This window comes from Lutjanus erythropterus, chromosome 20 (assembly GCF_056507025.1).
Source record: "Lutjanus erythropterus isolate fLutEry1 chromosome 20, fLutEry1.hap2, whole genome shotgun sequence".
In the NCBI taxonomy this organism is placed as follows: Eukaryota; Metazoa; Chordata; class Actinopteri; order Lutjaniformes; family Lutjanidae; genus Lutjanus; species Lutjanus erythropterus.
The window spans coordinates 18,303,967-18,331,642 of NC_139336.1; the positions used below are offsets into that span (position 1 = coordinate 18,303,967).

At 37.5% G+C, this 27,676-nt stretch overlaps 1 protein-coding gene across 1 annotated transcript; it reads left to right on the top strand.

Annotated features, from left to right (window-relative positions):
• Nucleotides 1–1,265: 1,265 nt before the first annotated feature.
• Nucleotides 1,266–26,816, top strand: tbx5a (T-box transcription factor 5a). The gene is made up of 9 exons (XM_084745698.1): nucleotides 1,266–1,715; nucleotides 2,828–3,012; nucleotides 3,988–4,082; nucleotides 5,856–5,975; nucleotides 7,146–7,293; nucleotides 17,681–17,833; nucleotides 22,437–22,528; nucleotides 24,353–24,585; nucleotides 25,571–26,816. Exons 2-9 carry the CDS (start codon nucleotides 2,869–2,871, stop codon nucleotides 26,161–26,163), a joined length of 1,578 nt encoding a protein of 525 aa, XP_084601824.1. The 5' UTR covers nucleotides 1,266–1,715; nucleotides 2,828–2,868; the 3' UTR covers nucleotides 26,164–26,816.
• The last annotated feature ends 860 nt before the right edge of the window (nucleotides 26,817–27,676 follow it).

Below are 27,676 nucleotides of genomic sequence, written 5' to 3' on the forward strand. Positions count from 1 at the left end.
TGTACTTTCATCATTATTCTGCGTTTCAGTCTAAAAAATTAAATTCTTGCATACTATAAAGTTTTCTGTCATACCCAGTAAGGACAGTAAGCTCGTGCTGTCTCACTGTATCACACTGAAAAGTAACGCCTGCGTAATGAGACAACAGACTAAATGCAAATGAAACGTTTCATTGTGCACACAGCAAACAAATTACAGCTTTAACGAGTCGTATGTTTACTGCTCCTATCTTTCTGTAAATTCAAACAGTCTGCTTAAAGGCTGTGTTAAGTGTATAGTTTTCGATGTTCTGTTTGTTTCTGGCGATGCAAGACAAGTCAGGCGGAGTTAGGCTCTATGTCCACTAAAATTATAGTTCAAAACTAACATTAATAAAAAAAAAGATATTTGGGATGGTCAAATGTCAAATGACCGCGCAGGCAAGGCTGAATTCCTATTCTAACTTTTCAACACGTTGCGGGCTATGCAAAATTGAAATGCAGGTATTTTTGCAGTGCATTGTTTAATCTTTCTCTCTTAGGTCGACTGACGTCAACGCGATCGTAGCTTTATACACTCTTTACATGTCATAATCTGAAGTCCAGTGTTTCAAACGGCCCGCGGTGAGCAGACTAAACCTGTGTGAAGCCACAGGCCTAAACAAGAACCCACACTATACCTCAGGATTCCGTTTTTCCTGTGGTGACAAACATATCCAGTTCTGATCTATTTGCGTCTTTCTGGCCTCGAAGATGTTCTGTGCCTTGTTGTGGAAAATGGCGGGGAGATGACGAGGGGTTCATTCATAACATTTAGAGACAAACTGCTGGAGCAAACGGCCCTTTAATTGGATTTGTTAATTGCTCAGACACAACAGATCCGGGCAAAAACATACGGCCGATTAATCAATTAATTGCAATGACGCTTTCGGCCATAAGCAGACACATGTTGACCTACAACAACTGATCCTGCACCTTTAAAATGCAAATTAAATTTGATCTGTATACTGTCTGGAGGCGATGACTTTGTGCGTATATGACGCATGAAGCAGCCAAAATCAAATGGATTCCATCTCCAGTACCAGACTGGGATTATGGAAGGTTTAAGGAAAGGAACTGGGCTGAGGTTAGAGGCCTGGGAGGAATTATTATTTGGGGCATAAACCAATGCTATTCCTGCACAGACTGCTCCCCCATCACCCCAAACCCCCTCCACCCCCCCCCCGATCTAAGTCGCGGGACTCAGCTTCCGCTTCGCACGGTTGGTCATTGATGCGCAGTGGAGGGTTGGAGAGGGAGCGCGCGCGGGAGAGAAAGAGAGAGAGTGGGAGACGTAGAATTGACAGGGCTCGAGACTGTGAGAGAGAGGAGGGAAGAAGGAGGTGACGGACCTGCTCCTCTGGGACTCGGCTACAGCTCACTGCTAGGTGCTATCAGCGGGCTCGGCTCACAAAACGCTCTTCGGCTGTAAAATGCGCAATAAGGCACCAAGAAGCGCCCCGTAGCCGCTGTCACCGAGCTCCTCCAGGGTCTCCACGGGCTTGTAGGAAGTCTGGACTAACTGCGAGAGGAGGAAAGAGGGATTCATGGAGATTCTGAGCGGCGACACCGAGCAAAACGCCTGGATTATCTGATATGGGAAGAGGGCTTTTAACGTTTTAAAGACGAGGCGGTGTTTCTCTGTTGTGTTGTGTCCACCGGTGTCCAACTCGAGCCTGCGACGTTTTCGTGTTTTAGGTAAGCTGATCCTGCTCTGATCCGGCTACGTGCAGAATCGTTGTTGTTGCATTTCATAGCGATTTACATCGTAGTACTACAGGCTACAGCTGCTCGCTGCTGCGGTGACTCCGTCCGGGTATGAGGATTGTTTTTTTTTTTAGGAGAAAACTGTTTTCTATGAGACATCAGTGTGCTTCATTGTGTTCTGGACATCAGCATGTCGCGATGTAACAATAAAGCTCATCCCTTTTGTTTGGAGAACATGGATGGGAAATAGTATTTCCTAAAAAGCGAAGGGGCTGCTTCAGTGTGCAGCCAAAATAAGTCAGCCACCACACTTCTAATGTTAGGAAAACTATAGACTGTGCAATTTCCTCTTATTTATTAAAACTACATTTGCTTGTAGTCTCAAATATTTCTGAAAAACATGTTGACAGAAGATACAAAACTTGCAGCTTATCTAAACAACATAGTATAGTTTCCGTTTATTATGCTTTTACTTTGAAAGGCTTTACTTTTAAATCAAGTTGATATTTTCTGCTTTCCTTTTAAGTGTTTTTTTTTAATTATTATTATTATTTTTGATGTTAATATCCCTGAGCTGTAGTCATTAGCCTGAATAGCATATGGCACTTCAATGTGCAGCCTAATTCTCCCCTAATAAGTCACCCATCAAACTTTTTTTATGTTAGGAGAACTAGATGGGAGATTCTCTCTTAATTATTGAAATAACATTTTTGTTAATAGTCTAAAATTGTTTATGACCAGCATCTTGACACAAGCTTCCAAACTTTATTTAAACAACATAATATAGGTCCAGTTTATAGTGCCTTTACTCTGAAATGCTTCACTTTAAAATCAAGTTGATATGGTTATATTTTCTGCATCCTTTTAAGTATTATTTTCATTTTTAATACTGATATCCCTGAGCTGCAGTTTTTAGCCTGAATAGCATATGATTTGCAAAACTTATTGGTAACTTTCTGGTCACATACATGCAGTAAGAAAGTAGAGCTAATGTGTGTATATCTGTATATATAAACATATTCAGGAGGCTTTCTAACAATGCTAATAAGGAGGTCCAGTTGAGTCCCACACACACTGACATGTCCTCTGTTTGGGTCTTGCAGCTCGTTCGGACAGTAGGCAACTAGTTTTCAGAGCTCCGGTCATGGCGGACCAGGAGGAGACGTTTGGCCTTCAAAACTCTCCCGGTGGCTCGGATTCAAGGGAATTACCGAATGATAATAAATCAGAGAAACAGAACGGGACCTCAAGCAAATCCCCGTCGTCACAGACAACTTACATCCAGCAGGTCAGTATCGGTCAGTGTGCGTGTGTGTGAGAGAGAGAGAGAGCGAGAGAGAGTGTAGGCCTCTCACTCTCTCTCACTGCTTTAGGCTTACTGCGAGCCGAGGCTGCTAACATGGACATATGGGGTCAAATTTATTGTTTTAAGAAATACATGTACATATTTGTATTAACATGGCCTACATTGTTGTTGTGGCTGTTAACATATACACGAAATCTTAAATAAAATGTCTGCCAATGGGATTCTTCTTTCAAACTATAGATGTATATGCAAATTTAAAACTTTATGGATCCGATATTTTGTCAGTGTTCTTTTGCACACTGTGCTGCTCAGAGAAACTTTACAAAACTTTCTTGATAAGTGAAAACAACTTCAGCAACGGTTCAAAAAACTTTTTCACTTGTTTGAGACCGAAAAATTCTGTGGGAGAATTTGTTACTCGTCAGACACGAACTTTGGCCATATTATAATTTGATGGTTTATGTTTTTATTGTTTAAATTAATATGTATGACATGTAACAAGCACCATTGAAAATGGGACCACTTTGGTCTCGATGTGTCTTACAGAGGTTATAAATAAAACATAGTAATAATAAATAGTTTAAGTGTATGCTAAAGGCCCCGCGGGTAAAAGACAACAGAATGATAAAGTACACCCACACGTTAAATTAAGTAGTTACACAGGGATTACTTTGTTACTACATGCCCAACAAATTATTTATTATTTTGACTTAAATGTGCACCAACTCCGAAGTTGTTGTTTTTATTTCTTTTTGAGTGTGTCTTGATACTTTAAATTAATATTTTACTTCAAACCACTGGCATCTCTACTTTCCCTTTTGGTGGCTGTTTTTGACAGCAGGCTGTTAAACTCAGAAGGCCTCAGAACAGAGCTTGACACATCCGCGTAAAAAATTAAGCAGGTCTATTACAGCAATGCTGTGCGCACTATGGGCACTAAGATGCTTTATTTTGAAGGGAATGGAGGGAATAAAAGTCTACCTGCACGAGAGGGAACTCTGGACAAAGTTTCACGAAGTTGGGACGGAGATGATCATCACCAAAGCTGGAAGGTAAGACGACAAACTACTGGAAAATATAAATTTATCATTATTATGACTGGAAATTACTAATCAGAGCCAGGTGGGTTATTGACTGCATACACCACACACATAATGCAAGAGATTCATTTATCATTAAACAACAGGGTTGTCTAGTGAGATTTTGATGTAATTCCACCACTGATTGATTGCATCGGGAAAAAAAAAAAATACAGAATAAACTATTTGACATGGAGGATTGGTGAGGGTGAATTTAGCAGTCTCAGCCTGAGGGGAGACCCTGCTCTGCAGTCTGCATGGCTGCTGGCTTGCTTATATGATTTTTTTTTTTCTAGGCCTCGAATTAAAATGTAGACCATTAGGCCTGGCTGGATTTTTTTTCTTGCGTGGAGATTTGGAAATATACACCGTGAGGAAAGAAAACACAGAGCATCTGGCGGACGATTTAGCGCTCTGCAACACCACCAGAGACCATAGCCTACATTTTAGTCTGGGTGGCCCTGTTGGGAAATGCAATACCATCGACCAAAATCAGTCTGAGAGAGCAAATGCACGTCTGAACTGTCCTCCGGTGTAAACTACTGCCGAGTTTGAGTCTGTTTTACGCAGCATTTCGTTGAATCCAGAGAATAAAGTAATTTTAGGAGCTTTTGATCTGTGATTTGCAGCGTTTTCAGTGTGTGTGTGTATGTGTGGTGTGTTTAATTGTACGCAGACGCTTCGTGCGTGCGACATATTACGCAGGGACATTACATATGCCTCGCTGTCTGTTGCCCTCACGCATCCAATCAAAATAACGCCCGTCGGTCGGCTGAGTGTGAAGTTGCATATGTGCATGATGACCGCTGGTGTCTGCTCACGGTGGCTCAGATGTGGGCATCATAAATGATGAATGAATATTTATAGTTTAACACAGAGCTACATTTCATTGTGCTCTGCAGTGCGGGCGGGAGGCACTAAGTTGTTTTCTCACTGCAGCTGCATAAAGTCTCCATTATATTCCCGTCAGTCATTTCACTCCTGTTTTTGGCGTGAAATGATATTACACAGCATCCCCCCTCGTCCTCAGCCCTTCCCTTTGACTCGTGAGACTGCGTAACCTTACTGAATCATTTCTGGTTTTTTCTACAGTATGACAGCTACCAAATATCTAAATGATTTACTCAGCGGACGCAGTATAAAAAAAAATCTGGCCCAAAGTGAAAAGCGTTTTATAAAGCGCAAGTCCCTCCTGAAAATAGTCTCTACCTCTCCAAACTAAATAAAGACATTTATTTTGACATTTTAAGCCACACATGAGCTGAATGTGTGCATTATAATTTAACTTGCAAGTTGGAATCATCAAAAATATCTTTATTCTTTGTTTTGTAAGATGGTTTGGTCGTTTGAAAATGACTAAAACTGGATGTTGGATTTTGTTGATTTCTTCTACAGAGCAGACATACATTAAAACACACCAGTCTGTTGCCTCACCAAACCAAACAAAAAACATTTATTTTACATTTTAAAGCACACATGAGCTGACAGTAAGCATTGTAATTTAGTTTGCAAGTTGGAATCATTATAAAAAATCGTATTCTCTGTTTTGTAAAAGCTTATGATGTTTGAACGTTTTAAAATGGCTAAAATTGGATGTGAATTTAGTTGATTTCTTCTACAGAGCTGACACCCATGAAAACACACCACAGTCTATTTTTTGCCTGTATGTAGTAGCCTCCTTTTTCCACAGTTTGACAGAAATACCATATAGCGTTGCGCTATAAACCGTCTTTTTCTCCTTTACAGACGAATGTTCCCCAGCTTCAAAGTGAAGGTCACGGGATTAAACCCCAAAACTAAATATATTCTCCTGATGGATGTTGTTCCTGCCGACGACCATCGATACAAATTCGCTGACAACAAATGGTGAGTAAAAATATAACACAAACAACGAATTCTTTTAGTGAAATCAGTAGGATTTGTCCGAGCTGTTCCTAAACGCACCAGGAACATGGTTGATTGCTGAGTTTCGTTCTCAGGACAGCTAATACAACGTTTTGGGTTGCTAGAGGCTCCCAGAAAAATGATGAGAAAATGTGGAAATACCGGCAGACGGCCGTGAGTTTCTGCACGTACAGACATCATGAAATACTTTTAGGTGATGATTTAGTGTGATTATGTTTATATGAGTCCATACATGTTCTTGTTTTGTTTTTGTTCTTGTTCATATTATGCCTTTAAGGACGTTTCGGTGCAGAAATATTTTTTTTTCTTTAATTTTACCCACAATAATGGGGGTCATTGTTTTGGGGGTCTCTGCAGCTACTCTTTGCGGAGTTTTTCTCCAACGGGAAATTTTATATTGTTGTCCTGATGGACGAGACTCGGAAGTGAACATATTAATTCCCCGAGAATTATGAACTGTGTATTTTCCGACGCGTGCCAAGAAATGTGGTCAGCAGGGAGAAATGTTTCTGTCGGAGTTGACTTTTTCAGCGTTGAACGAATGTTGATGACTTTTCCTACAGCTATACCAGCCTATGTGTGCATTTAAACAAGGCCGTCTTTCACTAAACATGGCTATTTGTTTAGTGTCGTGTCGATCTCTCTAACCTTGGTCAGGAATGTCTTGTTTGGGTCAGCGCCTTTCAATAAGAGAGAGTCAAAGAGGATAATCACATGCCAATACTGCCGATAATGACCTGTCCAGAGCATGTCCTGGAACTAATTCTCTTCTTGATCTAACGATGTTGGAAAACAATGTCTACCAGCTCTAATCTGACCTCCTATAATCCAAAACCATCTTCACAAAGAATTATGAACATCCTAGAGTTTAAGTGCATAAAGCAAATTTCAAGTTATCAGCATTGGCCCACTAACTGTTTCTGAATTTTATTTTATTTTATTGTATTTTAGATTTCCTTCTAAATAAGTTTAATTAAATCAGGTATCCCTCTGCGTAATAATTAAATAATATCCAGTTTGGGAAAATGTTGTCTAATGATCATTTTTACTCTAGCCTACATAGTTGATAGTTGTCATATGTGTGTCAGTCCGAGGTGTTACATTATGACTGATCGTGTTGTTGTGACTCAGGTCTGTGACCGGGAAGGCAGAGCCCGCCATGCCCGGCAGGCTCTACGTCCACCCGGACTCTCCCGCCACGGGCGCACACTGGATGAGGCAGCTCGTCTCCTTCCAGAAGCTCAAACTGACCAACAACCATCTGGACCCGTTCGGACACGTAGGTGCCTAGGCCTATCATCTATATCCTATTTGACCTCATGTCTGTGTGTGTGTGTGTGTGTGTGTGTGTGTGTGTGTGTGTGTGTGTGTGTGTGTGTGTGTGTCTGTGAAAGCTGTAATAACCTGTTGCTGCTCTGATCAAAGTGCAGAGGACATTTATTTGTGGCCTTGTTGTGTTGCTCAGTGGGACTTCAGCAGAGAGGAAATGCCTTTTACAACACATGTGCTGGCTTCCACAGACGACCCTTGACTGATATTTGTTTCCTCATTTATTATTATTATTATTATTATTATTATTATTATTATTATTATTATTATTCTTGTCTGGAGAGGATTCACGACTTATAGGCTGTACTTTTTATACAAAGTTTAAAGTGTATTTTAACTTTTTTGTTAAGACTGCTAGATTGATTGACCACTTACCCACTTATTGTTCCTTATACTTTTATGATCTTTTTTTAAAAGAGACTTTTAAAGAGAATAAAAATAATTAGAGATTTTCTCTTTTGTACCATATAATGATATTTTTGTTTTGCACCTGAAGATTTTTATCTGGATGTGTGCACACTTGGCCCCTCTTCATAATTTAAAAAATAAAATAAGGTAAAGATAGAAAAAAAACACACACAACTGCCCCCACTTGCTTGTAAAAAACAAACTAACAGTAATTTGTGCACAATTAAGGCCGATTTTTGTCTGTTCAATTTACTTTAAACATTTAACAGACCAAAATTTCCAGCATCAGGCCCCATAAACTCACTGACCTTGTAAAGTTTTGTTGTGCTGTTAAGTTTTATTTATTCAATGGGGTCTTTTTTAATAAATGCAAAGTAGCCTACATTTTGTGCATGCTAAAATCAAACTACAGAAACTAGTTCTTACCATTTAGGCTAGTCATTTGCTTTACCGCTTTCTTCTTTTAATTTTTAATCTTTCAAAATGTTAATTTTTTTCGAATCCTGATTTTTCCCTTTTTTTAATGCAAAAAAAGCACAAAAAAAATGTCTTTGCACTTGGCCGGAGAAAGTAGTTAGAATTTTGCTCATAGTATTTCAGCGGAGAGGGAAGGATACAGTTTATTATCCTTGTGCATTTTCCTTGCAACTAAAGTTGCTGTTGCTTCAAAGTAAAATGTGTCATGCAAACTAGTTTAAATTGTTTAATTGAGCTCCAAAACTTCAGTGAAAATATCATCCATTTTTCTTTTTACTGCCACAAAAAAGGATCTAATTTATTTGGTCTTAATTATTGTATTATTGTGCTTAATTCTTGATTGAAAACACAACTAAACCCAGAGACAAATGATTTAAAAGGACAGCATATTTGGATTTTCTATTTAAAAAAAAATACAACTGTAATTCAGTAATGCCTGATCTCCTTTTGAAAAACAGCAGGGAGGTGATTTTGCAGTGCATGTTGTTTAGGTATGAATAAATGCTTTGACAAAGTGAATTTACATTTTCAGTGCAAGTGTGATCTTCACAATGAAAAGAATGTAATACAGTAATGTTTTCTGATGAGTAGTTGTGAAGTCTAGAGAAAACCTTTTAATGATTCTAATTCTTAATGCATGCTAAATCAATTGAATTTCAACTCATTCCACCCTGGCAGTTTTGATGGTAAAGCAGAATAACACGTTTGGTCCCAGCATCGTGGAACTTTGGTACTTTTTGTTGCCCAGGTTTATTATAGCACCCCCTAGATGCATTAAAGTTGCAGACCTCCTGGAAGTCTGCCTTCATAAGTACAGGGGAACAGTTGGGCACTTTTTAGCGAAACGGAAAGAGGCAATTGCACCCCCACCCACCGCCCCTCTCACCAATGAGGGACTGGTACCCATTTCCTAACTTTAACTCCTCATTATTCTACGCTCACTATCTGGCCCCAGGCTTTTGTGATTCCTGTCTTACCCAAAACAGAGAACACAAACATCACTTACTTCATCAACAAATGGGTCTGTTGGCAGCGGGCTTTCATAAAATATAAGTTGTTGGGCACGCTGAGGCCAAATTAGATGTCTTGTTGTAGAAACGCAATTAGCTTTCTTACTAATAGGGCCCAGTCATTCAAGGAAAAAAACAATTACGAGGTGGGCATTAGATACATCAAAAGCTGTTTTGGTTTTCAGGGGATAGGTTGAGGGAAAACAAAAGAAATTAAATTATAATGAAAAGATAAAACGTGTTCTGCTATTGCTGAACTGAATAAAGTTCAAATCTCTAGTCGGGGATGAAAAGGGTGGATTTAGGTTGTTTTGCATGAAGTTATGTCATTAAGAAGCAGCATTAAAACATGTAGTCTTGTTAAAATGATGTAGTGATAATGGTTATTGATTAATTAATGATTTGATCATATTATCATGCTCACTGAATGCAGACTGATGATTGTTGACATAGCTGCAGGTACTCAGTTTGACAGTGAAATTAAAATGACAGCTTTTAAAATCATCATCTTACCAAAGCAAAAAAATGCGTGTGTATTTCCACAAGCACAAGCCTCTATCTGTCCACATGGCACCTATAGTCATCGTTGCCTTGCCAAAGCCCAGCTGGTGAAGTGAAATTGGAGCTCTGTCGGAATGTGAGCAGTGTTGTAAATTTTTGGGTTAAAGTACATTTTTGATTGGTTGCAGTGATTCTTGGCTCGCCCTGTTTCGTGCTGAGGGACAGCACCCTGGGATTCATAAATGAAACGCTCACTGGTGGCTGGCCAGAAACATACTCCATCAGTTTGTTGGTCCAGCTGGTTGAAATAACCTGTGGACGATTTATAATTACTAGCAGTGAGACATGAGACCAATGTTGCTCATGTAGGTTGGACCAGTTTGAGGTGGGCCTGAAGCTGAAGTTGCTTTTCTCTAGAAATGTCTGGTAATTAGACACATGTAATGTCAGTGGATTGACTGTTGTTAAGGAGTCTGATAGAAAACAACAGAACCAAAGCCTCATGGGACCTGAGTGTTTGGATACAGATGCTTGTGTAGCTTTGTTTTTCAGCTCCACAATTGATTGAGATATGTCTAAATCGCAGAAGCTTCTTTCTTCTGATAAAAGGAAAATGTATGCCGAAACAGCGTTATATTGAAGTTCTGTAGTGCTGCTGAGATGCCCCTGCCAAAATCTTGTTCTCCAGATGTTATAAAACACATTTGTTTGGTACAGACCCCAACAAATGCCATATCATGTTTTTCTTTTTGGTGAAAATGAAAATTGCAAGGCAAAAATGATTATTACCACTAATCATGGATCATATTGCTATAGTTATGCTGGTTATTTGTGGATATTTGAAATATCAATCATATCTTAGTCTTAAGGTAAAGGTCAGTTTCTTCATACAGTTTATTTCGTGGACAGTTGTAGTCTGGTTGTGGTTAATGTGTTTTTATGGTATTCACTGTTGTAAACAATCTTAATCCTACTGACTGAGGTGCAAACAGACCCCAGAGGTAAACTTTTGTCATATCTCACATTTACTTAAGTCTGTCATTCCAGTTTCAAGGTTTTTGACAGTCATTTTTTCCTCATGACTTCATACTATTGTTTTGTTTTAATTTGTGCTTTTCAAACCCCAGTTAAAAACACAAAAAAGGCACCCAGATTTCCTCATGTGCTCTGTCAGTTTTCATTTTGCACAATATGTAAATTAACTATAACTTTCCTAAAATAATTATGATCTGTTTTTATCTTTATTTATATGTTATTCATATCATATGACAGAAATTACATATTTAATATTTTTTTCAAAATAAATTGCTCAATGAAAAGTGCTTGAATAAAATAACTTTAGGCTATTTGTGCTTGCGTCTTTAAATTTTATGCCCCTCTATACTTAAACTCCACTGTATTTCATAAGGAAATGCACCTTTTTTTTAATCCACTACATTAAGTATACTTAGTTTTTTACTTAGAAAACATGTGGTCATCTTATGAAATATGATGTGTTAGGGTTGGAGCTTAAAAAGTTGTTAAAATTAGTTTCACTTTGACCATCTGCAACATTAAAATGCTGCTAACTGAATGTACCAGTAATAATTCATTAGTGTTGTATAAACTGTACTGTATAGTGATGCACTGATATGGAAACTGATATTTCTTCTGTGTGTCGTTGCTTATTATTTTCCTGGAAAAAATCATTTCCAAAATGTAACGCAATTACATTTCAAGTGCAACTTGTTGCTTTTATCTATTTTTTTTTTTTTTTACATAAGGATTTAATTTTATTAAATTACTATATATAATATAATATTAATATAGATGCAAAAGATTCTGCTACTGTGAACTGCAGTAAGATGAACATTGCAGTTTAAGATTAGTATTGCCAATGGACATAATGCTTCTGTACTTTTACTTGAGTAAAACTTTTCATGCAGTACTTTTTCTTAAGCCATTGCACTATGATGCTACTTTAGCCTCATTTGTGTTTTGCCGTATTCGAATTCCTAAAAATCATTTGTTTTTGTCTCAGGTTTCATACCAAGCTGTAGTTTCTGCTTTGATCTCCCCCTCAACTCCTGGAATATTTCTCAGTGTTATTCCCCCCCCCCCCCCCCCCCCCTCACCCCCCCATCTGCTCCTGCACTCGTCTCCCTGTCTTCCCACACATGTTTTGGCCAGGAGGGTGGAGTGTGAGGATCGCACTGTTTATATTTGAGTGGCAGTGTGCGATGAGCAATAGATGATGGTGTACAAAGCCTGCTAATCCCGAGGCTCGGGGAAACTCTCTGATGTGGTGGAACTTGAAAGCAAAGGGCAGCGGCTCGAGACCCAAAGTGATCCCTCACTATCATTAAATACTATCATCCAGAGGCTGGGGGGGGGGACGGGCAGAGATACAGGGACCAGGGAGACGAGGCGTGTGCAGAGGCCCCAGTGGGTGGTCCACAGCTACACCCCTACCCCCACTCACACACATACTGGACGTTGGGAACCCACAGTCAGTGGACCATGCTATTTTCCAGGGTGAAATGTGTGCGTAGATATTTCCATAATGTGTCTTCTCAGTGGCAGACATTTTTAGCTTCTAAAACACATGCAGTGCGCTGAGTGACATGTTTGCGTTGACGGGCTTGTTGTTGTGGTTTGTCCCAATCTTGGTTATATCTGTGCAGACCTCAAATGAATGCATGCTGGGAAAATGTTTTGTTTAACCTACTTTTTCTCTTCACTGTGCTCAAAAAGTTTTGAAAAGCTCTTTCATAGACTGTTAAAGCCTCATTTATGATTCCCAAAAGACTGGTAATGCTGCTTGATAGTTGGGACATGTAGTTGAGACTCGTCTTTTTTTTCCATTTGTATAGTGAAATGACTATTGGACAGCAACTAATGATTATTTTCTTTATTTATTAATCTGTCGATCAGTTTCTTAATTAACTGATTAGCTGTTTGGTCCTTAAAAAGTCAGAAAATGGTGTAAAATGTTGATCAGTGTTTCCCAAAGTCCAAGCCCAAGCCAACCTATTTTGATAGTCAATCAATAGTTTAAGTCATTTTTCAAGCAAATATCTCTAACATTTGCTGGTTCTAGTTACTTAAATGTGAGGAGTTGTGGCTTTTCTTTGTCAGTTACAAAGAGTCTTTGGGTTTTGGACTATTGGTTGGACAAAAGAAGCTATTTCAAGATGTCACTTTGAGCTCTGGGAAATTATGAAGAGCATTTTTCATAATGTGTTGACATTTTATAGATTGTGAAAATAATCAGAAGAAAATGTCTTGTTTCATCCACAACCCAAAGATAATTCAGCTAATGCTCATAGAGGTCTAAAGAAACCAGAATATATTCACATTTGAGAAGCTGAAATCAGAAAATGTGGACATTTTTTCTTATAAAATGACTGGTGATTGATTAATAAAACTGTTGGCGGTTAATTTAATGGCTGGCAACTAATCCATTAATCAACCAATCATTGCAGCTCAGACTTTACACCACAGTACAATCCCCGCACTGGAATACAGATGAGAGTGTTAATATTTCTCAGCCTGTGCAAGGCTCCATTTGGTAAAACTATTCTCAACTCAGATCCAAGTATGCAGCCCAAAACTTTTTACTGCAAATCATTTTATTTATGGTAGATTGTAAAATTTGCAAAAGCAGAGTTTCCATCTGCAAGGCATCCACTCTTCATCAGGCTGCTTATCTAAGTGAAACATACAAAATGAAGCACCCAACTGATATTTTCTACACAGGGTCAGTAAATCATCATGCATCTACAACATGAGTGGCAGACAGTGTTTCTGCCCATTCGAAAACCCGACCACAGCATTAAATGAGATCAAGTTCAACTGGAAAACTGATGATGGTTGACTATTCCATCATCTGTGCTGTCTGTGGTCCTCTCAGCTCTGAAAAAGACTTGGGCAGTGTTGGAGGAAGTATTCTTAACTTAAGTAAAGGCACTAATACCACACTGAACATACTCATAAGTAAAAGTCCTGCATTCAAAACCTTACTTAAGTAAAAGTATACAAGTATTAGCAGCAAAGCATACTTAAAATATGAAAGTTGTCAATGTGCAGTTAGTTAATTAGTGTTAGTTAGTTAGTTAGTTAGTGTAATTATCCCTGTCAGAGTTTTACTATCAAAGGTTGGAGTCATTTTAACTATTACTATATATACTATTTTAACTGCTATATTGTTCAGTAGTTTAATCTACAACAGTGTATCTATAAGATCATCATATGTTTGTAGCCTCGCTGTCCTGTGAGAATCACGCATCTCTAAAAAGTCAACTTTTCATTGTGATTTCATGGCTGCCGCCCAGTTTTCAACTTTCTGACGCTGCATTTTCCAGCTAACACAAGAGAGTTTTTAAATACTTTATTTATCTTATTATTTATCTTAATGGTAGAATCATTTGGACTTGTCCAAGCTATTTGTAAACACACCAGAAAGATAGTTGATTTTTGAGTCTCATTCCCAAGACGTAGAATACCAGCGTTGTCCAGAGCACAACACAGGTGTTTTTTGTTTGTCTGTTTGTTTGTGGGTTTTTTTATGTTGCATATTATGCCTTTAAGAAGTTGGCCAATTTCCTTAACCCATAAAGGAACACTTCATCCTTCAGTTTTATACAAAAATCAAAAATCACAACATTTGGAAGTACATTTTTCACTGCACAGCAAGGGTATGGAAAAACTTCACTCTGAAAACTAACTAACTCACTAACTAATTGTACTTTGAGATAAATGTGTTGCAGTAAAAAGTACGATAGCCTCCTACTTGAGTACGTATGCACTTACTTTCTAGAACTGGACTGGGGCTTATGTCTGTTTAATGCTACAGGATGCCCCCACAGGTACTGGAGGTCAGGGCAATCCCTCGTCTCTTCTCATGCTGGCAGTGAAAGGCAGGTACAAAAACAACCTTTAAGATAACAGATAGGAGGAATGCCTATGGGACAGAGAGGTGGGGGGAGGTGGGTGTAAAAAGGAGGAGGGGAGTGAAGAGGAGAAGGAGGGGAAAAAAGGGAAAAGGCTCTGTTGTTTTTTTTTAATCTGTAAATGTATGTTGAATATGATGAAAATAAAAAACATTCGATTTTCTCCAGGCTGTTGACCGTTGACTCCCAGTCCGTCTCAGAGTTACGAACCACAAATGAGAGGACCTCTAAAGAAAGGTTCAAGGCTCAAGTTCAGCCGTGTGGATTGCGCCACTGGCCACTGGTAGTACTCATCACTTAGCACAAACTGGGTTAGTCAGGTTAGAGAGGACATGCTTATGTCAGCCGGTTAGTCTCCTGGGACTGCTCATCTAATCTGTGTGACTACTGGGACACAGTGGATTATTAGCCCTCTGCAAAGATGAGTTTGGAGTTACAAGTTTTGTTTCAGTTTTGACTAGAGCAGATTTAGTCAGACTGTACTGGGTGGATACTGGGTTTCCTGTGACCTGTAGTGCTGTTTATCCATCTGGATTGTTTTGGTGTGAGTCGCCAAGTTTTAGCGATGTCAGCTGTAGATATGTCTCCCTTCTCTCCTATATAATGGAACTAGATGACACTAAGCTTCTGGTGCCCTTTTTGTGAGCGGTTTTGTGTAGGAACTACTTTATTTCTAGTAGAAATAGTATGTTTTTCTTTACCACTTAACTTTAAGATTACCCCTATAAATGCATCATAAAGGGTTTATAATTGGGATATTATTATCATGTTGTAACCCCCTTATAAATCATTAATAAACAATTACACACAAGTTATAGTTTTCATACATTAATGTGGCTCACTATTTGGCAAGTTGGCAGTTAATACACTAATACTACTAATAACAATATCAATGCCAATAACAGTATTTCCAAAATCTTAGTCTATGAATCTGGTAATTTGACATGTTCATTTGATGCCAAATTAAACCTTTTGTCTATTAAGATTTGCTGACAGTGGATAAATGTTGTAACGTATTAAGAAATATGTGAAGCTGAAAGGTATAAATGCTGCTGATGAGAAAACAAAGTAAGTAATAAGATCTGAGGCTTCACAGTACAATTAATGTGGGCTCACTCTTAGGAGAGAAACATTCCTCTGTTGTAACAATTAGTTAATAATTCATACAGTGGCTACAACCTAATTAATAACATGATTATAACTCATTTATAAATCATCTTAATGTAAAGTGGTACCACTCTTTTCATACCACACTAAATTATCACGCAGCACTTCATCGAACCATTTCTGTAACATTTTGAGGTGTGCAGTAAGCGATTTTGAGGATATACTTCTACCTGTGTTCATAATTACAGTTTTTATCCCAGTGTAAAATGATGTGGATTTAGTGGTGTAGATATCTCAAATACTTTCTTCAATCTCACCTTGGACTGACACCCCAAGGAATTTAATTTTGGGGCACAACCATATAAGATGATTATTTGTACCACATTTTACACATGAAGAACAGCACATAGGGCCATAATTACATTGAATGGCTGGGGCTACATGTAGTCTACGAATAATCTTAAAACTGGTCTCAAATTTGTTAGAACAAGTGGTTTCTTTTTAATGTATCCCAACGTTTGAAAGAGTAAACGTGGCTAAAACTATATTCTCCTATATATGCACCTTGGGCATGGAATAATTTACAAAATTAGACACATTCATATGCATTGATAAGATTAAGGGCAAAGAGAGAGAGAGAGACCTTCGTGTAGACCTTCTCCAATAACAAAATAAGAGTGTACCGGCCCAGTTTCATTTGAAATATTTATGAAAGCAATAAAATGTTCATTAGATTTTGTAGTGCAATAAAACCCTTTTACCTACAGTCAAACAACACTGTAAAAAATCACACAGGAATTTAGTGGAATCAGCTAGTCTTTTCTCATTAAATTAATATTAATATATAAGTTTTATTATATACGTTTTATAAGTTCAAGTTAATTACACATTTCTAGTATTTATTCTCAGAGTACTGCAGAATTTACAGACGTGAGTTCTTCTAAAGTATTTGACTTTGAGTTAAATGAATGCACCCTGCAGAGTTCAGTCAACTAAATAAACATGATCAATATATCAACAGACTCCTCAGCAAACTCTTCTCTTGTAATGTTCATCAGTATGAATTAAAAGTTGTTGGTTCAACTTAATATCTGAAATTTATTGAACATGTTTCTCAAGTGCAACTAAGTTAGTGTCAGCTTTATTTGACTAGAAAAGTTTCACTTCAAATTCAGTCAACTTAAATTTTTAAGGCAGCACTGGCCACTAACTTTTTTAAGTTTAAACAAATTATGTTGGAGTTTGTTTGTTTGTTTGTTTGTTTGTTTGTTTGTTTGTTTTTTACAGTGAAGTTATTTAACCAAAAAAGTATATTTACACAACTTTGGCTGAAAAAAGTTCATCTTAGTTTAATCTACTTGGCTTCTTCTAATGTCTGAATTTATACAAATTGTGGCAATAAAATTTCAATTTTCTATGCTTTTATTTTGTGCATAAATTAGCATTTTATTTTGTTCATGTTATAATTGTTTAGTGCTGGAACTGATCCTTGAAATGTGTTTTAAAATGGTCAGCGTTCTTAGCTTATGGGTTTTTGTACCAGCGTGTCTAGATGTCAAATGCAAATGTAGAAAATGTGGTCGTTGGGCAACACATGACAAATCTCCAAACCAACAAAGCAATAAAAAATATAATTAAGATTAATACCAGCAAAACAGAATTTAAGGGGAAATTTAAGGTGTTTTTTGTGTTGCATTCTCAAACTTATCCAAATGTTGTCAAAGCAACTAGAGCTTTACTTTTTTTGGATGTTTTCACTCTGGGCAGCTCCGAGTGTGTTAGTGTGTCTAATTATGTCTCTTCTGCACGTTTTATTTTTAGAAAGGGTGTTAACATAGTTTCCTAGGAAAACATGCAATCAAGTATCTAACGCCAGGCTGCAACACTTATTCTTTACTTCCAGATCATCCTAAACTCGATGCACAAGTACCAGCCGAGGATCCACATTGTGAAGGCAGATGAAAATAACGGCTTTGGCTCCAAAAACACGGCCTTCTGCACCCACGTCTTCCCCGAGACTGCCTTCATTGCGGTCACGTCCTATCAGAACCATAAGGTGAGTCCTGCACGGGATATGCTTTTGGATCAACTTTGTGTTTTATTGCATTCTTTGAGATAGTAAATCGAAAACTTTAAATTCACGGCGAATTTTACGAGTCGATGTTATTCTGTTTTAAACATGGCAAACAGAAACAGACCGAGAAACAGAAATACAAACGATCCACATATGCACGTCAAGCCAAAATGAAGAATTATGTAAACGACTGATTTACCTTTTTTTCCAAAAAGAAAAAAAGAATATTTATTTTACACACAAGAGTTCTATTGCATTTTGTTGACTACATTTTTACGGACTTCCTGGACCCCTTTGATGGCAGGAGGGAAGTGAAAGGCATGGTTCTTTGTAAGGTTCAAGTAAAGCCTCGCTGCTGTCAGCTGAAAATCTCTGATATCACGTTGAGCCACTGACAGACGAGGGAAAACTTCAGATATCCGACTAGACGACGTCTGACCTCAAGAGACTTTTTCCAAGTTACAGACCTGCAGCGCTTTGTAGAGAGACAAGCTGCAGATAAACCGGATAAACCTCCGGCGTGATTTTCCAAGTTCTTTAGGAGGCGACCTTAGAAAACCTAACCTGACGACAGAATACGACGTATATTATTATTATTATTATTATTATTATTATTATTATTATTATTATTATTATTATTATTATGTCTGGGTCGTTATTAGTTAACTAAATAAATAATATTCATCATTATACATCTAAGCTTATTTGCGAACTTAAGCTTCTTTGTAAAGACTTTGAGTTTGTTAGAGACAGTTATTTAGTTACAGTGTTTGTTTTTTGTTACCGATTTCACAGTGGCAGAAAAACTCGGGAACATTAACTTAGTTACCAGATTAATACATAAACTCTTGGCTGTTACTTATATACTTAATTTATCAAAACAGCCATTTACGTGTTGGTGACAGATGCGCAGCAAAAACTTCGTTTAAACGGGAAAGTTGATTTAAGTTGATTTAAAATAAATTATAATATAAATATAATATATATATATATATATATATATATATATATATATATATATATATATATATATATATATATATATAATCATTAATCCTTTTAAATCTCCGCTTTATATCTTCTTTTTTCGCCGCTTTCTGATAGTTTTGCAATCGTTACATTACATATTTGACTTATTTTATTACGTTTCTTATTAAGCAGTTTATATACATTTAAGTGGGAATAATTCTACTTCTTCTTTATCACGCACTTGCAGAATTAAGCTGACTATTAAATACTTCGTTATTATTTAATTTATGGCACTTAAACTGTTAACTGTAATTTAAATATTTTAATGTGTATTATTAAAGTTGCTTCTTCGTGTCTCTTTGATTATGACTTAGTTAGTTCCTACGTGTTTAGGAGGGACAGGTATGAGTCAAACAGTGCAATGTGCAGCAGTAACGTGAGAAGCCTGCTGTGAACCCCGAGAGGATGAAGTTGGGTGTACTGTACTGTCTTTGGTTTTGATTAAAAGAAGAAAAAAAGAAGAGCATGAAGAGAAATTGTTACCCAGAGCGCAGAGGGACTGGAAAAGGCTAACGACAAGGGTTGCAGTCAGTTGACGGAACAATTTTGTAACGTAGTCTAAATTAAAAGAAGTGTGTGTAAAACCTAAAAATGGAATATTTCTTTTTGTTGTTGTTGTTTTTCACACAACTTAGAAAAAAGCAGCCTTTAATAACATTAAATGAGAGTTGAATTAATCTGCCTTTTCAGACCAGGCAGCCTCATGATTGTTTATTACTTTAGTTATTTGCGTGTTAAGACTTGAGGAAAGAAACAGAAATACAATTAAATATTTACTCTGCGCAAATTTCTGCGTGAAAAAAAAAAGTCTTGGGAGTACAGATATGTGTAAACAGCGTCTGTTTAACATCTTTTAACCATGTAGGCCTATATGTTTTCAGTTTGGGGAATATGGGAGAAAAGGGGCGAAAACTCATAATGTCCCTGCAGCCAATCCCAAGTCTCCGCGCTTCTGGGAACAGGAAGCACAAATGACCGACATGCTGTAGAAACCATTCATTATTTCCAAACGTCTTATTGGGGGCTGAGATCGTAACCCCCGGGCTAATTATTGGGGCTTTCCAGACCTGCAGAAAAACAAGCTGCATTTCTGATTTCCAGACTCCACAAATGTCTAATCAAACACTCTTTAACATCTGCCAAAGCAATATGTGCTGCTGCAGGCATGTGTCCAATTCACCTGTTAGACTTTCAGCTAATGAAAGTGGTCAAAGTTTCTGGTTTCAAGCCTTTCCTGTCACAGATGTAATTAAAAATGTCTCCAAACTGAAATAATATATTTTCGTCAATAATAAAAAGTGAAAAAATAAGTAGCCATAACTTATATTTTTGTGATATTTAATAGATCTTATTTTAAGTAATTCACTGCTTTAAGCTAAAATAGCCTAAAGCATCTGGAAATATGTTTATGTAGGCCTCAGTTATTTTAATGAGCATAGTTTGGATACAGTCTACAGTCTTTGAGGTTGTGAATGAATTTTGTGCAAATTATTTTTAACAATATTGATATTCTTTGCTCGGATTTATTTCCATCCTCTGAGCCCAGTCAGTAGGAGAACTCACGTGTTTTTGCAAAAATAAATTATTTTCTTTTACTGTAAACTGAACTCAGGCTATCACTTTGGAATGGGTAATTATTTGTCTAGCTGGAATGCCCTCAGAGGGTAACAAAAGTTCAAGAGGACTATGAACTTTTTTTTTTTTTAATTCCAAACTTTTAAAAGAGATGAAACAATATATAAATGCTCTGCCAGCCTGCGTGTATATTAACAAGAAGCTAGCAAAGTGTCACACGAGAGATTTTACAAGGTTTGGTGAAAGTGTCAGCCAGCGTGCAGACAAACCTCCAGTCTTGTCAGAAAGCTGGAAGCACACAAGAGCTGCCAACTAATTACCTGCCAGAAACCACTGCTCATGAGAGGGATATCCCTGGATTGTGTTTAACCTCTTAAGGGATTAACTTACTATTTTGGGATGGTTCTCTGCACTTTTTTTGTTTGATATTTACATAAAGTCATATAATAAATCACATCATTTGCATCTGTCAAGCAATGCGCCAACTATCTGTTAAGCCAGAGACCATCAGATGTAACATAATAAATTATGCAACGACAATATGTCTTATTGAGACATGCTTTTGTTGAACTGTTTAGCTTTGGATCCCTAAAAGCATCTTAGGTTTCTGGAAATGTGATCTATTATTTCTTTCTCTTGGGTAACTTGTGAGCAGTCAGATGCATCCAAAAAAGCTTCAAAACTCCAAACATGTTGTAATTCTGTCATCGTATGAGCCTCAAGCTGAAGAAGACTTGTCTATGTGAGAGTACTGCAGATACTGAAATGCAGTGGTTTACTTTCTTATACTCTATATCTATTCATTTGTGGTCTCTTACAATAGTTACTTCTCAAAAAGATGGAAACTGTTATCAAACAACTTTATAGTGACTGTATATCCCTCCCATGCCATCCCACCCCATAACCACAGCATCAGTGGTTTATGCAAGTAAAAGTACTGATACCACACTGTGAAAATATCCAATACAAGTAAAAGTCCTGCAATCACTATAAAAACACACACACACTTGGCTTTAATTATTGGTAATTAATCAACTGTTCTTTCTTGTTAATGTAACATAATATAGTACTTTTATTTGTTCAAGTTAATTAAGCCTAAAATTTATATTATTTATTTTCAGAACACTTGAGAACTTATAAAAAAAAGTTCTCCTTACTTTCAGTGTTTTGAAATGATGAGTTGAATGAATGTTCTGTACAGAGTTCAATCAACTGAAAATGTTTCTCAAGTAAAACTGAATTATTTCAATTTTATTTGAAACAATACTTCAACTGTCTTTGCAAATTAAGTCAACTTAAATTTTTAAGGCAGCCCAGACACTAACTTTTTTCAAGTTACATTTTTTTTACAGTGATTCAAACTCTAAAAGCACATCATCAGATATTCTTAAAATATCAAAAGTGACAGTACCTTGTAGGCATAATGTCCCATTTCAGAATAATATACATTATTTACTATTATAATTATTTATGCATTATTGTGTTCATCACTTGATTGTTGCATCTGGTAAAGGTGGAGCTAATTTTAATGGCTTTATATATGGCTGGGTATTTAAATCTATAATAATTCATCATGATTTGTTATCTATTCATATTTTGTATGATAAACTGAATCTGCATAATAATTTAAGTTATCAAATAAATCTAGAGAAGTAAAAAGTATCATGTTTCCCTCTCAAATTTATTAGAGTGGAAGTATGAGTAACACTGAAATACCCAAATAAAGTAGAAGTACCTCAAATTTGTACTTAAGTACAGTACTTAGTCACATTCCACCACAGCTGGAATTTAACATTTTCTAGTCTTTTCAGGTCTTGATTTAAATAGCTCTTATTTAGGACAAAAAAGTGGATGCACGTGTGTGTTGATTTTTATTTGGGCCCATGTGACTTTTTAAAATACTTGAAGTTCTTGTAATGAAGTGCAACAAATGGCTTTTATTGCACAATATGTTACTAATTAAGTGTTTTTGCCGCTCTAGATAACTCAGCTGAAGATTGAGAACAATCCGTTCGCAAAAGGCTTTCGTGGAAGTGATGACATGGAGCTGCACCGGATGTCCAGAATGCAAAGGTAGCTATAGAAAAAAAGTTTTTAAAACTTGACTTTTGTTCATTTTGTTGTCATGTCAGTCTCTCTGATACATGGAAACACTGACACAAATTGAATGATGTCAAATGAGCAGATAAATGTTGCATGGATTACTGACATCCTGGTCACACTGTCACTTAACAAGCCCCACTTTAATCCTTCAATCATCTAAATGCAAGCCAGTTATGAGTGTTATTTTCAGTGAGTGTTATTCTCGGTGATGTAAGTGTAGTTCTTGATCTTCGGCCAGTTTTCATGCTGAAGACTTTTATGGCTGATCTGGCAGAACCTCTGAAACACGACTGCAACATCTCCCTTCCACACAGCTCTCTCCACCAGGATGTTCCAACAACTGCTTGTGTGTGTTGAACTAATGGTATCGCTTGGTCCAGCAGCCAAGGCAGAACACGACCACATTGCTCTCTCTGCATTATTCAGTCCAGATGAGGGATGGAGCATGCGTCCATAATGCGTGGAAAACACATTTTCAAAGGAGAAAATCTGGTTTTGAAACTCACAGCCCACCCACCCCCACTGGGCAGCTGATACAGACATGTAGAAAATCCCAAATCAAGAGGAAAAAAAAAAACTGGAAAAGCTGTTTGGCTTTTCCACAAGGTGCTAAAATCCTACCTCCTTCCCATGACCTTTATTCTGAGCCCCAGAATAAAGTTCTTTGTAATTAAGCATTTCAGATTAATGTCATGGTTTATACTGTGGACGAAAATCCCCGGAAATCAAGGGATAGTTTTCTGTACTTCCAAGTAATTTTTAAGAATTGCATGCTCGATTGTATCAGACACACGTTAAGTTACTTTAAGTAGGTGCGTGCCACAATTTAATACGACATTTTGAGTGCATTTCACCTATCAAAACTTCTAAATGTACAGAGCAAAGTAAGAGTCCAAACCACAACATCAATCTTGCATGCTGTTGTCCAATCCTGCCGAGTACAGTAAGCTATCCGCGTCTGCTCTTGGTTACATTTTTGAAGGGAGAGCTTATTGCAAAACCAGGTCACTGTTTCAACTGAGGAGATCCCTGAAATCAAAGAAGCAAAAGTAGCAAAATGATCTATTGATGGTTCCTGTGGATTTAGCAGGGCTGAAATACATGTTGGCATTTTTCCACAGGGGAGTTTCTCCTTGCACTGTAAAAAACAAAACAAAAAAAAATTAGTTTTAACTTAAAAAAAAAAAAAACTTAGTGCTCTCTTAAAATTTTAAGTTGACTGAATTTGAAAAAACAGGTATTTTTTTTAGGATTCAAATCAAGCAAACTTCTCTGGTCAAATAAACTTGATATTAATTTAGTTGTACTTGAGAAACCTGTTCAATAAGCTTAATATATTAATTAAAATGAACAGCTCTTGAGGCATATTGGCAAACATAACAAGGAAAGAGTTTACTGGGAAGTTTGCTAATATTCTGATTTCTTCAGAAACTTTAATTTAATGAGTTGGTGTAACTCTGTACAGAACATTCATTCAACTCATTTCAAGTCAAAAGACTTCACATTAGAAGAACTCATGTGGACTAAATAAATAAATATGCATATTGACATTAAGTTAATGAGAGAACATTAACTGATTCCACTACATTTCTGTATGTACTTTACAGTGAAATGTGTGTGATTCATTGATGGTGAATGTTGTTGAGACCAGATCTTATGATGAATCAAACTATACAGAATTAGACTATTAATAATGTTGTTTTTACGTGCTGTGTGTATATAATTATATTTTAGCGGGTCAGCTGCAGATAATTACTAACAACTGTATTTGGGTGTTTGTGTGTGTGTACATAGTACCAAAGAGTATCCAGTTGTGCCTCGCAGTACAGTGCGCCAGAGAGTGGGCTCCAGCCAGAGCCCGTTCAGCGGGGAGGTCCAGGGCTTGGCCACCCCGAGCACCCTGAGCTCCCAGTACTCCCAGTGTGAGAATGGGGTCACAAGCACCTCACAGGACATGCTGCCTCAGTCAGGCTCCTACCCACTGCCACATGAGCACGGCCAGGAGTACCACTGCATCAAGAGGAAAGGTAGGAGAAACTGCTTTGGTGACATGAGAAAGTGCTGCCATGTGAGGCATTTTATTTAATATGGGAAAAGAGTTTTTACATCAGTTAACATTTCCATAATATTTATATCCACTGATGTTAATGACTTTGCAAGATGACCTCCTTTGAATCAATTAACATATTCTTGTAGATTCTGAGTGATTCACAAAGAAAAATGTGCACTAATGATCCATTTATTCACCTCCAGTGATTATTTAGAGTCACATTTGTTGTAAATTATGTAATTACTTTAATAATTCTTTATATATGGACACACTATGTATGCAGATTTCTATTATATTTCACTGTCATGCTCACAGATTACTGATTCATGTGTATTTATTTTCAGGAACAGCACATATTAATCAAAAAGAATTACACTGTAAATATGCCTGCCATCTGCCTTCCATCTACTGTCCAGTTTAGTGCATGCTACTACTACACAAAACACATGTGGTAATAAACCAGCATATACAACGTATGCACATAAAAGGTCCAACAATCATCCAAACAAAAAAAAATACTTTTACTTTTTATAACACTTAAGTTTGTTTTTTATGATGACCATATAACTAGTAGTAGAACAGTGGAAAATAATGATTTTTTTTCTGTGTCAGTTAATACAGAGGTTGTCAAACTGAGGCCTGGGGACCAACTGGGGTCCTTGAGTGGGTTGTAGGCAGTCCCCAGCAAAAAGCAGAACAAATAAATAAGTGGCAAATCAAGAACAGAGTGTGGAAGTTCTCTCTTCTCTATTGTCTTAAAACCTAAAAAAAATAAAAATAATACTAAGAGAGGATTGCGCAGGATAAAGTCCTCTCAGACTGGGGTCCATGGTCTAATATGCTTGTATTGTACAGGGCCCTTGATGTTAAAAAAAGTTTTGGAATCACTGAGTTAATAAATACAAAGAAATATAACTTATATATAACACTGTTGGTGTATAACTCTGTTTTTCTACCTACAGTGGAGGACGACTGTCACTCAGGTGAGCACAGCTATAAAAAGGCGTATCTGGAGAGCTCGTCCAGTGAGGAGGACCATTACTACCGTCCCGTTGGCTACGCCCAGAGTCTCGGCCTGGCCGGAGGGCCCTACCGCAGTGAATCCAGCCAGCGGCAGGCCTGCATGTACGCCAGCGCCTCGCAGGGCGCGGAACCCGTTCCTAGTTTGGAGGACATCAGCTGCAATACTTGGGCCAGCGTTTCACCCTATGGGAGTTGCTCCGTCACCACCATGCAGCCAATGGAACGGCTGCCCTACCAGCACTTCTCCGCTCACTTCACCTCAGGGTCTCTGGTGTCCAGACTTGGCGGGGTCGGGGGCCACGCCTCTCCGCAGCTGGGCGATGGCCACCACGCTGCCATGTACCAGAGCTCCATGACCCACCAGACTCTGGGGCGCCAGTGCAGTCCTGGGGCTGGGATCCAGTCGCCAACAGCCAGCCTACAGGGAAACGAGTACCTCTATACACACGGCATACCACGTACACTATCGCCACACCAGTACCACACTGTACATAGTGTCAGCATCATGCCAGAGTGGAACGAGAACAGCTAAAAGAGCTTTTTCACATGCAACAGATAAAAGTATTAAAAGGAAAAGAACAAAAAAGGACCAAATAAGGCAGGGTTTAGATGAATCTATATTTATATTTTTATTAGAGGACATGTTGCTGATCATCTTAATGAGATCAGTGTTGCTTCACTGACAGCAGTGGATATTTGTAAGATGGTGTTATGAAGAAAAGAAAGTATCTTATCACTTAATTTGTTGTGACAGCATCTGCACTTATAAGCAAATATCATAAACATGAACAAAAAGGAGCTGGATCAGAACAAAGACTGCTAAAGTGCAGAGACGGTGAACACAGTGGTAATTCAGACACTGACCAGAAGAACAAAAATACTTCAGATGCTTCGCCAGCAGTCCCCAAGTTGATGGTGTTCTTGTGCGGTGGTGTTTTATGGATGTCAGTGTTTCAGAGACAAGTGAATTATGTCTTCATCTTTTTTTTAAACAAGTACAAAACTCTTGTTTTGTATTCATGTCCCAAATTTGTGTAAAAAGGACGTTATGTCTTCTGTTCTCATTTTCTTTTAACTTTTTGTAGTTAACAACTTACTTTGTAGTCAAATTGCTATAAGTTAAAAAATGAAGAAGCAGATGGGAGCTTTTGTTGTGGCTCTTTGATGAATTTGCTTGCTCTTAAATTTGTCCAGAGGGCGACTTTTCTTTTCCTCTTGCTGGGTACATTTACATGCACGTCCAGAATTTTAATACCATCATGAGAACATGACAGTAAAAATCACTAGTAGGACAGCACTTCATTTAAATTGTTTAATCAGACACAGATATTTGAGGTAAACGCCCTTCCTCAGTGTTCAAACTGGTAACAGTGCTACAACCAGTCACAAGATAAAATGCAACAATGTAGCAATTACATTAACATAATGTTAAAGAGGAATGTTAAACAGGAATAAGCAGGATTTTTAACATTATTTTCCCAGTTTTTCAGATACTTTTGTGCCTACACCTTTATACTTAGATGTGGCGATATCACTCAAAACCAGAAGAAATAATAAAACATTCTTTTCGGCACCATAACACATATGTATTGATCTCAAATCAACACCATAGACGCCTATAGTGTGACCCGTCCTGAAGATCCCAATCGAGGATCTATAGGATGGATTGTAAAGCCCCCTGAGGCAAAGTGCGATTTGTAATATTGGGCTATTTCAATAAAGTTTGGCTTGACTTTGCAATGACACCATTTCCAAAATCCTTTTTTAAAAATACCTCATATTTTTTGTTTGATTTGAGATTGATACATGCAGATTACTGTTGGATGTGAACATTTCAACATGTTCAACACACAACATTACCATGGGTTTCCAGTATGGAAGAAGAAAACTGGCAGCCAGCAAAGTAAATCAGGAAATTTGTGGGCAATGATAAAAACAAAACAAATGGACTGTCAGAACTTAAAGCTCCACTATCAATATTCAATATCACTATCTAAGTGTTTCGTGAAAAAAAAAAAAAATAACAGTGAATCAAATTACCAGTG